This window comes from Eleutherodactylus coqui, chromosome 1 (genome assembly GCF_035609145.1).
Source record: "Eleutherodactylus coqui strain aEleCoq1 chromosome 1, aEleCoq1.hap1, whole genome shotgun sequence".
In the NCBI taxonomy this organism is placed as follows: domain Eukaryota; kingdom Metazoa; phylum Chordata; class Amphibia; order Anura; family Eleutherodactylidae; genus Eleutherodactylus; species Eleutherodactylus coqui.
In genome coordinates this window covers 104,190,880-104,203,853 of record NC_089837.1, presented here as the reverse complement: position 1 = coordinate 104,203,853, position 12,974 = coordinate 104,190,880, and the positions used below count along the sequence as shown (strand labels likewise).

The window sequence follows — 12,974 nt, the reverse complement described above, 5'->3', positions numbered from 1 at the left end:
TTGTCTGGGCTGTCCGCTGCTCCCATTGGCTGAGATCTTTGCGTGGTCACTACTAGTCCTGCAGGTGATTGGAGCGCGCCAATTAGGCTCTTCTGTGATTGGCTCTGCAGTGAGGGCGGGAGTTCTGACTAAGCTTTCCCAGTTTGTGTCCTACAGCGGTAAATCGATAATGGCTGGACGTCGTGGTGCGTTAATAGTTCTAGAAGGCGCTGATAGGGCTGGGAAGAGCACCCAGGTCCGGAGACTGGTGGAGGCGCTGAAGGACCAAGGCTACCAGGCCGAGGGCATGCGCTTTCCAGGTAGGGGCAGCTCTGAAACAATGGAAGCCATTATTACTTTGGGCAGGGGACCTGCTTTAAGGGCTGCTGTGATTCTGAGCCCGGAGTGAGGGTTATGTTTGAGTGCTGGTATACAGAGCACCTCCTGCCGTACACTACAGTATAAGGCCGGGCTCACACAAGCGTAATTTTATCACGTATTTCTGCGCGCAATCTATGTGGCGAATGGAGTCACGATGATCGCAGCTCCATATGCCTGTAAACCGCTCATGTGCGCCTGCCCTAAGGGCGCTCTCACACCAGCGTATTCTGCGCTACCAATCTTTACATTACTGTCCGTCGTGCCTCTCACACGCAGCGTCTGCAAAAAAGAGCACAACATGCACGATCTTAGTGCATATCATGCCAAGACGGTATATGGAGATGGCCGGCACACTGCAATACTGTAATGGATCGGGTGTTCCTGCGAGGTGCGCTGGTGTGAGGGAGTCCTACGCAGGGTGTTCCACTTGAAGCACAACCCTTGTCGGGGACAATGACCTCACAAGAGGGACTGCTGACACCCACTGTGGTCCTGATGAGCTCAGAGACGTCACGGAAGGTGTTGAAAGTGGTCATCACCAACCCCTCAGAACTTCTGAACCCGCTGCTCCGTATCGGTAAAGTGCGCTGCGATATGCCCACCTCAATGGCGCCAATTTCACGTCTGCTGTTCAGTGCAGTAATGGCGTGGGGTCTGTTGGTAAGTACTGTACCCTTTAAGTAGCCCTACAGGAAGAAGTCTGCCAGTGTAAGGGCTCCTTCACACGGCGTATTCTGCGCACCGAGTACATTGTACCAATCTGCCATAGGCTCCCATGCTGCTGAACACACACATTGCGCAAAATACGCGGACAGTAAAGATAGCGCATGGCAATCGGCTGCCCTCAGTAAGTATGCAATATCATGCATGTGACTGTCACATACGGGTGGCACGCAGCGTATCACGCTCGTGCGCAGCCGGCCTAATATCCAGTGATCACAGCCCCCTTGAGGCGATCCTATCCGTGAAGAAAGAACGTGTTCCCACCGCGCTCTGCTTGGACGTGTGATAAGGATGATGCCAGGAGTTTGGGACGGTACAGCGGTCAGGTGATATCCGGTGACATCAGCAAACACCGGAGAATGGCGGGACTGCAGCGCTGGATCGCCGCAGTAGAGGATGATGGGTAAGTACAGCTCCTTCTGTTATTTTAGGACCATTGAAGCTAACGGGGGAATGTTGTCTGGTAACCGTTTAGTTTGGGGCATAGCCTGTGATTCCGCAGGGTGTTGTCACTCTGACAGCCTTCTATAGCTTCTTACATAGGGACTCATTCTTTGGTTTTTGTTTTCTTGCAGAGAGGACAACAGAAATTGGTCGTCTTATTGGCTCGTACCTTGAGAACAAAAGTAATATTGAAGACCATACGATTCACCTGCTGTTTTCTGCCAACCGCTGGGAGCACGTGTAAGATGGGTTCAGTGTTTTATTGATTCATCACGGCCTCCCTGCATTTTTAGTAGTCGTGTAAAACACTTCATAAAGGTAAACGATCAAGCCAGTACAGATGGTCCCCGACTTATGAACAGGTTCCGTTCCAGCAGGCTGTTCCTAAGTGCATTTGTTTATATGTACGAACAAATGCACATTCAAGTAATAGAATCATTGGGTGTAAAAATAACAAAAATAAGATCTCACCATGATAAGGTGACACAGCCAGAGTACGTGGAAGGGCTTTCTGTGGCGAGTTACTGACTGGAAGTGGAGAAGGCAGTGGGCGATGGTGGAGCATCAGAAACTGGAGACAATGGTGCATCTACAGGAGAGGATGGGTCATCAGCACTGGGTGATAATGGGACGTCAAAATCAGAGGGAGGGTGAGAAAGCTTTGGCGTGGATGCTTTAACAGCTGACGTCAATGGCACTGGTTCAGGGTCATGGTGAGATTCATCACATTTTTCCACCCTCTTAAAGAACCGGTCTAAGGATGCCTGGGTGGTGGCCTTCTTTTTCTCGCCATATATGGCCCAGTAGCAATGAAGTGCATCGTGGACAGATGCCGCAACCCTGGTGTACCGTTCCACATTTGGGTCCTGTGATTCAAAGAGTGATAGTCTTCAATCATCTGAAATGCCTGTGCAATCCTCTTGGTCTGGGCCTGCTTCGGTGCTGGTTTCACTTCCAGTTCTTTTTCCTTCCTCTGGTTTTCCAGTTCCATGTGGTCTTCATTTGTCAGCTCTTGGTGGTGCACAGCAAACTATTTATGGAAGATCTGTTCCTCAAGGTCAAGCGTCTCCCTGATGCTCACTAAGTTGTCAACTACATTTTGTTCTTCTGCCTGTTGCTTTTGCTAAACTAGGGGAGTCATGGACAAACATGGGGCACAGTTTCTTCCACTCCTCATTCATGGTGGAAGTGGTAAGTTCACGCCATGAAGCATCAGTGTTCTTTATGGCATTATAGATGGTGAAGTTCTTCCAAAATTCATGCAATGTCATCCCTGAATCACCCTCAGTTATCTTTAGTGCCCTACGAAATGTGCGATGGAGATATTTTTTGAGGGTTGCAATGCCCCCCATGTCCATTGACTAGAGTAGAGAGGTAATGTTGGGTGGCAGGAGAACTACCTTCACATTTGCATGTCAAGAGAATACAAATAGAAAAATTGTCTCCAAGGAAGGGACCGCCTACAGAAGTAACTGCTTTATTTAAATTGAAGCACTTTATGCTTTACCCCTAAAAGGAGCGCAGGATCAAAATTTTCTATTTGTATTCTCTTGATATATCAGCCGGGGTTCGACTGGCATTCGGTGAAAGTATCCTTCTGCTCACCAGTACTCCTCTGGTTAAAGGGAGCGAGTTTGAGCAGAAGTTGGAGGGACATTTCTCGAGGTGCAGCAGTCTGTTCCCTAATGGGGGATTAGACCGCAGGCACCAGGTGAGTCCCCTCTTCTTAAATACTTTTATTTATATATATATATATATATATATATATATATATATATATATATATATATATATATATATATATATATGAAATTTAAATACCTTGAGCGCTGTTCCTGATTGATTGTTTTCACATTTGCATGCAAATCATCCAGGAAAGGAGGGTGGCCCGCTGCATTATCTAAAAGGAGGAGAATGTAGAAGGGAATGTTCTTATACTGGCAGTACCTCTTCAGCCCGGGGATGAAATGGTGATAAAATCAGTTTTGAAACCTAGCAATAGTGACCCAGGCTTTTTGATTACTCTTCCACACAACAGGAAGCGAGGCCTTAGCTATATTTTTTAGGGCGCTTCGGTTTTCAGCAGGATATACTAACAACGGCTTCATCTTCATATCTTCTGCAGTAATTCACCGAAGAAGAATCTATTAAAACTTACTAACTTTATTAGAAAAATTTAAAATCTTGAGTGGACAGAACAAAACCTATACAACAAAACTAAGGAGCCTTTAGTGATGTAGGTTCAGCCCGGCATCTTCTTCCAATAAAGGCCTGTTTCGTCAACATTAAATAAATGCTGAGGTAAAAATCCGCCTCCTTCGATGATTTCCTTAACCCATTAATGACAGCCCCATTGCCTTTTTACGTCCTGCCCTAAGTGGGCTTTAATCCTCAGGGATGTAAAAACATGCATCCTCTGAGGATTAGAGCCCTGTAGGCTGTGGATGTAACAGCTACATGCTGTCGGTTACCGGAGGTAGCCAACAACATGGAGCTGCCGCGGGAAGCCCTGTCCCCCACCCCCATCTCCGGCAATGCGATCGGCGCTATCCCATGGGACCTGACGTTGCTCCTCTGTGCATGCGTGCCAGACGTATGATGTCACACGCACAAGACCGGGAGCCCCGGCAAATTTAAAATCTCCTGACGGTAGCCGGGAAGCAGGAGATGTCACCGAGGACCACGGTAACTGGTCCCCCAGGCCCATGATCGCCTTTATCAAATGGATACCGGCGATCACGGAAAAGTTTTAAAAAGTTTTTTTCAGCTGCCCTGATAGATCAGATCCATGGGGCAGCTGAAAATACTCACCCTGGTCCTCCGTGATGTCCTGTGGTGATCAGGATTATGTGCAAAAGGACGGTGAACTCGGAAAATTTAAAATCTGCCTGCACCCGACTGTCAAAGATAGCAGAGTGCAGGGAGATGTGACCAGGGACTGCTGTATGTGGTTCCCGGTCACGTGATCACCGTTATCTATTGGATAGCAATGATCATGTAAAGTTTAAAAAAAGTTGAAATAAAAAATTTAAAAAGTTCGTTTCATCTCCCCTTACGAATAGTATCCGTGAGTGAATATGAAATTGCATAAATAAGGTCCCCAGATTTCTCCCACAATGGGATCTTTATCTGCGTACCTTACCATAGCCTCTGCGCATGCGCCTGTCAGCAAAATGGTGGACGCATACGCAAAAGTCAAATATTGCCCAGAAAATTTTTTAAATCTCACAAAAGGTAGCAGAGAGCCTGGGGATGTCATAGGGGGCTGCAGTGAGCGGTTCCTGGTTACATGATCGCTGTTATCCAATGGATAAAGACCAAACCGCTGGTCGAAACGTCTTTGTACCCTTTGCTATGGGAAAATAAATACATTTGAAACTGTTTTGCACCAATTGATGCTGCCACCTCATCTTTTTTATTCTGTTAAATATATTTATTGAGGGGCTGCGCAGTAAAATATCAATATTTGCAGACACAAAATTATACAAGATAATTAATACAATGGAGGACAATGTACGGCTACAAAATTACCTAAATAAGGTGGGGGCTTGGTTAGAAAAATGGCAAATGAAGTTTAGTGTTGATAAATGTAAGGTTATGCACATGGGCAGGAAAAACGGATGTCGCCAATATACACTAAATGGGGTACTGCTAGGGAAAAGTGATATGGAAAAAGACCCAGGGGTACTAGTGGACTGTAGATTTAACTCGATCAACCAATGCCAGTCAGCTACTGCAAAAGCAAATAAAGTCTTGGGGTGCATTAAAAGAACATTACTCTTCCACTATATAAGGCACTAGTCAGGGCTCACATGGAATACTGTGTACAATTCTGGACACCAGTATTCAGGAAAGATGTTGCAGTGTTTGAGGGGGTTCAAAGAAGGGCAAGGGCAACTAAATTAATAAACTTAATGGGAGGACTGGAATACCCAGAGCGGCTATCAAAATTAGGATTATTCACCCTTGAAAAAGGACGACTAAGGGGCGTTCAAATAACTATGTATAAATACATTAGGGGAGAATACAAGGATCTCTCCCATGATCTGTTTATACCCAGGACAGTGATGGTAACAAGAGGGCATCCTCTACGTCTAGAGGAAAGTAGGTTTTATCACTAACATAGAAGGGGGTTCTTTACTGTAAGAGTAGTGAGACCATGGAACTCTCTGCCTGAGGACGTGGTGATGGCAAAATCAATGGAGGAGTTTAGAGAGAATTCCCCCTATTTCTTTTAGCCGTAGAACAGTATTTTATGCATGAACATCTCGCATAGGATTTGTGGGCGTTTCACACTGAGAAGAAACTCGAAACTTCCGGGGAATTTATAGTAAAAAATGTTTTAAAAAATTCCCATTCAGATTGGATTCATATTTTGGTTGAGGGAGAATATATTCATGAAGTGTCCCAAGGAAAGGAAGGAGAATTAGGGAGCTTTTCCTGCACTTAAAAAGACACAGGGACTAATCTACATCCAGAGGTGGAATCGAGCCTATAACTGAATTGAAGTCACCTGCAAAGTGCCCTTTTGTATCCTAGCGGTTTCTTTTAGAATATGTAAAAAATCTTACTTGCCGTTTTTATACGGGAAGAATACATTGACTAAAGTGAAAGGGACATTAATCTCACAGACAAGTATTCTAAAACAACCCAAAGGATCTAGATAGAAGCCCTGCTTGGAAAATTATACCCAATTACTTATTGCAATTAATACTCCTCTACTAGCAGTGTTTTGAGCCAAAAAAAAAATGCAGTAATTTAGAATGTGAGCAGTGAGGGTGCCTGTGATTTTATGACATTTGTTTCTTGAGCGAAGATTTCATCTGTGTGTAGTTTGAGCCTCCTGCCAAAATGACCTGCCTTTAAAAAGGACTGTTCAAACCCATTACATTTAAAGAAGTAATAGTAATAGACATAATATATCTAAAAGCTGCGTTTTAACGCTTGACTGAGAAACTGCATTGAAATCAATTGTTGCGATTGACAGCGTTTTGTGCTGTGCTAAAAACGCAGCATTAAATGCAGAAAAAAACACCTGTGAGTGGCCCTTTAAATTGCGGTTTTGAATCTGTGAAATATTAACTATGTATTTAAGTACTTTTCTCCTGTTTTTAATGTTTTACAGTCCTCTGATAAAAGAGAAGCTGAGAAGTGGAGTCACACTTGTGGTGGATAGATATGCATTCTCTGGTGTTGCATTCACAAGTTCAAAAGAGGTAATGTGAAGCTAGGCGGAAAATTTTATATATATATATATATATATATATATATATATATTGTGTGTGTGTGTGTGTGTGTGTGTGTGTGTGTGTAAAGTAAAATATTTGTAATGGCTTGATCAAAGCGCAGGAAGAGCAAATAGTTTGTCAACAAGTTCTCGAAGTGTCCACTGTTTAATGTGAAGGAGGCATTGGCGCTCGGCAGCAAATACTATGTCCAGTGTCAGTTATCGAACCTTTCTATAAGGCCAATTTAAAGCAACCAACTGGTCCTTGACAAGCAAAGATGGCCACACCGCTTCTCCAACTACCTGATGCACGCTGTGCGATAGTATGTATCAGTGACCTAAGAAGCTACATGTTGCTCTGGCTGATCAGTTCTGCTCCTGTGGGCAGCACTTGCGAATCAAAGCAGCGTGTAGTGTCTTAGAGTAATGATGTATACTAATGCACAGTGGCTGCAGTAATAATTTTTGGGTGTCCTTTCCCCACATTTTCTATGCTTGAAGTTAAAATAGCTTTGAGAATGTTTCCTATTGCAGTAAATCCGTTCAGAGCTTATCATTGATGATCGTGTTTATGTGAAGAAGTAAAGGATCCTTTCTGTATTATTCCTTTTAGATGTAGAGCCTGTCACTTGCTTTGTGTGTGCAGTGTGGGCACTTTGAAATGTCTGTGTATTTAGGTTTGGCTCCTTTTACTGATTTTTTTTTTTTTTGAAATTTTTTTTGTCTTCAGAATTTTTCCTTGCACTGGTGTAAGCAGCCTGACGTTGGACTTCCGAAGCCAGACCTTGTTGTATTCTTGAACATAACTCCCGAGGCGGCTGCTAAACGTGGCGATTATGGAAATGAGCGTTATGAGACAAGTGCTTTCCAGAAAAAGGTGCAAAAGCGCTATACAGAACTTATGGAAGACAAATCTCTTAATTGGAAGGTAAGGGACGTGTCCAGATTCCACGCGATATGTGAACTCAAACCTACGTGATAGAAAATATACTTTTGGTTTTTAAAGGGGTTGTCCCGCGGCAGCAAGTGGGTCTATACACTTCTGTATGGCCATAATAATGCACTTTGTAATGTACATTGTGCATTAATTATGAGCCATACAGAAGTTATAAAAAGTTTTTTACTTACCTGCTCCGCTGCTGGCGTCCTCGTCTCCATGGAGCCCGCCTAATTTTCGCCGTCTAAAATGGTCGAATGGCCAAATTAGACGCGCTTGCGCAGTCCGGGTCTTCTGCTTTCTTCAATGGGGCTCCGTGTAGCTCCGCCCCGTCACGTGTCGATTCCAGCCAATCAGGAGGCTGGAATCGGCAATGGACCGCACAGAAGAGCTGCGGTCCACGGAGGAAGAGGATCCCGGCGGCCATCTACACCGGTAAGTATAGAAGTCACCGGAGCGCGGGGATTAAGGTAAGCGCTGAGCGGTTTTTTTTTTACGTCCCTGCATCGGGGTTGTCTCGCGCTGAACGGGGGGGGGGGGGGGGGTTGGAAAAAAAAAAAAACGTTTCGGCGCGGGACAACCCCTTTAACACCTTGTTGCTGTTTTAGGTTGAGTTCACTTGTGAAATGTGCATGAATACGCAGTGCTAAAGGATTTTATGCTCTGAGATATATTTATAAACAGACCTTCCCAATGTGTCAACATACCCCGCTAATCTCCAAGACAGTTTATAGTTGTGCAAACTTTTTGGTGCATTATATCCACTGCTCTGTTCTGGTTTTGTAAACCTACATTAAAAAGAGCTTATCCCTTCACATTACAATTGTCATAAGGTGTCAAAAACCTGTAAAGAGAACTTGTTACAACTCCTAACATGTCTGCTTTAGTAAGATACCTACATTCCCTGTGAGAAGGTTGGAAAATCTCTTCCCATAATGCTGCATTACGCTGTTTATTTTTCCAGAATATGAATAATTCTATTATAGGGTGTGATGACCTGCTCGTCTTTCTGCCTTCCAACCGACCTTCCCTCAACATCTCCATTCCAGTGTCTGGCACCATCATAACCCCCAGACAGCACACCCGCTGCCTTGGGGTCACACTGGACTCTGACCTCTCCTTTACCCCCTATATCCAATCTCCCTTTTCTATCCAGCCCTTTCTCAGACGCCTCTGCACTATGCCAGTCACTGCATTGGCTGCCCATCCACTGCAGAACTAAATTTAAACTCCTCACCCACAAAGCTCTCCATGGCGCCACACCACCGTACATCACTTCCCTCCTGTCCGTACACAACCCAGCCTGCACACTGATCCACTAATACACTCAGACTAAACACCACTCTAGTACGAACCTCACATGCTCGCCTACAGGACTTCACCAGAGCAGCACAGATCCTCTGGAACACTCTACCACAAGATATATGAACAATTCGTGATGCACAAAATTTTAGACACGGGAAGCATGCCAAATCGCCTGACTTAGTCCCCCTCCCCATGGCTGCATACGACCCCTACCTCTGCACCTCCTTATCGCCCCACCCGTTTGATTTCCATATGTAACTCCCATACTGCCTGTGTTCTCCTATGCCTTATCTCCCCCACCCCACGTACCTCCTGTATCTCCCCACACCCCGTTGACTTCAAACTGATTGTATATCACATGTTGTTGTTGTATTGTCTGTGTACTCCAACAAGCTTACACACAACATGGAGAGGGTGATGTAGGAAGTGTACACAGTAGGCAAGGTGGAGAAGTGTGGGGTGTTGTGGGTAGACCATAGACCTGGTGTGCGGGGGGGGGGGGGGGGGGGGGGGGCAGCGCATAGTTCAGGACACTTGGTATGCTTCTTTGAAAAGGTGTGTTTTCTGGGCATGTCTGAAATCTGTGCGTCGGGGATTGTCCGAATGTTTTGGGGTAGTGCATCCCAGAGGACCAATGCTGCTCTGGAAAGGTCTTGGGGGCGAAAGTGTGACGTTCGGAGTAGGAGGGCTTTTTGTCCGATTGTGTTAGAGGAACGGAGTGCGTGGCTTGGGTGATGTATGGACAAAAGGGAAGCGATGTGCGGTGCCATGGAGGCCTTGTTGGTAAGGGTAAGAAGTTTGAATTGAGTTCTATAGTGGATGGGCGGCCAGTGTAGTGACTGTCAGAATGCAGAGGCATCCGAGAAGCTGCTACATAGAAAGAGGAGTCTAGCTGCCATACTTAGTATGTATTGGAGAGGGGAGAGCCTGATGTGGGGAAGGCCAATGAGGAGTGAGTTACAGTAATTGAGTCGGGAATCGATGAGGGTGAGGTGTCTTTAGCAAGTCTGTGGTGAGACAGACGGATTTTAGCAATATTCCTGAGGTGCAGGTGGCATGTTTGGGCCAGGATTGGATGTGTGGGGGTAAAGGAGAGCTCATAATCCAGTGCGACCCACAAGACAGTGGGCGTGTTGTCTGGGGAGAGGGGGTTGAGGTTATGATGGTACGAGATATTGGGGGGAGGTCGGCTGGCAGAGGGTGAAGAGATGAAGAGTTCAGTTTTTGAGAGGTTAAAGGGGTAAAGGGGTTGTCCCGCGCCAAAACGTTTTTTTTTTTTTTTCAAACCCCCCCCCCCCCGTTGCAGGCAGGGACTTAAAAAAAAAACGCACAGCGCTTACCTGAATACCCGCGCTCCGGTGACTTCTTACTTACCGGTTGAAGATGGCCGCCGGGATCTTCTCCCTCGGTGGTCCGCAGGGCTTCTGTGCGGTCCATTGCCCATTCCAGCCTCCTGATTGGCTGGAATCGGCACGTGACGGGGCGGAGCTACACGGAGCCAGCATCCTGCACGAGTGGCCCCATTGAGAAAACAAGAAAACCCGGACTGCGCAAGCGCGGCTAATTTGGCCATTAGACGCCGAAAATTAGTCGGCTCCGTGGAAACGAGGACGCTAGCAACGGAGCAGGTAAGTGAAAAACTTCTTATAAGTCTGAGAAAGAGGGAGGACAGGCAGTCGGTGATGTTTTTAAGGAATGGTGAAGATGTTGCGGGAAGAGGTGTAAAGCTGGGTGTGGTCAAAGCTGGGTGTGGTCAATCAGCTGAGCCCTGGGGACGGGTCACTGTCAGTATGGACCTGTCTTTGTTGCTAGAAGCAGACTCTGTACATTAGTTAAACTGAATTGGACTCTGCATGTAATACCAACCAGGGCCACTGCACACTGTATGGCTTTCTGCCGGTCTGCTGTGGACCTATCCTGACAGACAATCCCTTTAACTGGAAGAATAGTACTGCATGCAGCACTATTCCTTTTGTCAAGTCTTGAAGAAATATTTGCCAGTGAACAGAGCAGAATTCAAGCCTGGTATAATGCTTATTTGTGTTTTATCAGGTCATTGATGCAGCACAGAGTATAGAAGACGTTCACAATGCTATAAAACGGCTGAGTGAAGCAATCGTAACAGAAGCCAGAGATCAACCAATTGGGAAATTGTGGGTTGAGGACTGAAGAAGAGATGATCTCCTGTGATTTTGTTTGCTCAGATACAAGACGTGGGCACTTTAAATGTAAAGCTAGGGCGTGTTATGGAACACAACTGTATTTTGGTGAAAATCACATTATCCATATGTAATGTACAAGCTTCGCTAATTCCTGTAAACTGATTGGCTTTTAAATATACCAACACCATTATGCCTTTCAACCCAGAATATTTATATGTAAACAATAAGTTGCACATTTTATCCAGGTAAGTATGTCTGTGTAATATGCTGTCCACTGTTTGAGTATGCATGGGAAAATATTCTATAATTAATATATCATTCAGCGATATGAAAACTTGAATTAGATGAGCAAGTCCTCATAATTTCACTCCTTTTGTGTGAAAAACCCAATGTGTGACAATCGGGGAGCAAATATGTTCTCCGATTGATGAGTGATAGTATGAACAAAAATTCATGCCACACCTTCACTGAGATGGAGGCAGAGACAGGAGAATCACAGGTCTTCTCTGGTGATAGTCTCCTCTTCCACTCTCTCTTCACACACTGAAATGGGATCAGAAATACTGAATTTACAGATGTAATTTTAAACTACTGTAGCTCCAGTCCTGTAAATGATCGCAATATACTTTGTGTAATTTTAAAGAAATCTTAACAAGCTGAGCCTGCAAGTATGAGCACTGGACACTACATGGGTCAGAGCAGCGACTTCTGCTCCAACCCCGATGTATCCCGGCACTGACCGAGGGTGCTGTCTGGAAAACACCTTAAGTCCGGTGTCTGAAGCACCATTCCTAGTCTCTCTATAGGGTTTTATGGAGGAGGTTTCAGTAATATGTGGTGCACACATGGGGAGGGTTTACTTACATATTAAATGCCAGTCTAAAGTGAAGTGTAACAAGTTCTTATGAAGAGGTGCATGCCTCTTAAACTTGGTGCATTTCTGGCTAGTCAATGTGCCAGCCTGAAATCTACACCAGGTATCAGCTGGTATACATTCAATTATAGTAAATTTAATAAGCCACTTTTAGAAGTGCCAATATGGGACTTGTGCCGAATGCATGTCATTTGTACTTCATGCAAGGCATCTAGCGTATAGGGGTTGATATCTTTTACCCATTGTATTTGAAAGCTAAATCTAGGTGTGGGTCCAGAACACAGAAGTATCGTGTAAAGATTTGTACCTCTTCTGTTTGTTCCACTTTTGATTTTTGACTTACAAATACTGATGCAAAATGGTATGCATGCATGAAATGTGTAAGTATTTACAGCTTTCCCACTTTTGTCTATTAATTTTTTTTAATGCTACAGGCTATATAATAAATAACTTGACCAACAACTCAAACTAAAGGATGCTTTAAGTTTATTTGGTGAAGGATAAAATGCTGTTCAGCCCTTCATTCCCCTATGTGGAGTAGTAATTGTCCTCTTAGCTTCTCAATCAACCAGCTGAATACCATTGTCAAGTGAATTTAGTTAGCTGCACCCAGTAATGGTTACTGTCAACCTGTTGAATCTGGTTGTTTTACTGATGTTTAGTCTGTCAATGTGAAGCTGGTTGGAAGAGCACAAAATGCAGCACATGATAGCCGTTCTAAAGAGATTCAAATATGAAACAGTCGTTGCACTCTGCCAGTCTGGAAAGGGGTACAAGGCCATTGCTATGGCTCTGAGACTCCAATGAACCACATTGAAAGCCATTATCCATTTAGAAAAAACCTGGAACAGTGGTAAACATTCACTGGAGTAGTGGCCTACTAAAATTTTGCCAAGGGCGCATCAATTACTCATCCAGCAGTTTGGGCTGGGGCTGTCTACA

At 44.9% G+C, this 12,974-nt stretch overlaps 1 protein-coding gene across 1 annotated transcript; it reads left to right on the top strand.

The window, feature by feature from the left end:
* Positions 1–99: 99 nt before the first annotated feature.
* On the top strand, positions 100–12,505 carry DTYMK (deoxythymidylate kinase). The gene is made up of 5 exons (XM_066598611.1): positions 100–299; positions 1,659–1,767; positions 6,653–6,743; positions 7,485–7,682; positions 11,049–12,505. Exons 1-5 carry the CDS (start codon positions 170–172, stop codon positions 11,163–11,165), a joined length of 645 nt encoding a protein of 214 aa, XP_066454708.1. The 5' UTR covers positions 100–169; the 3' UTR covers positions 11,166–12,505.
* Positions 12,506–12,974: the final 469 nt, after the last annotated feature.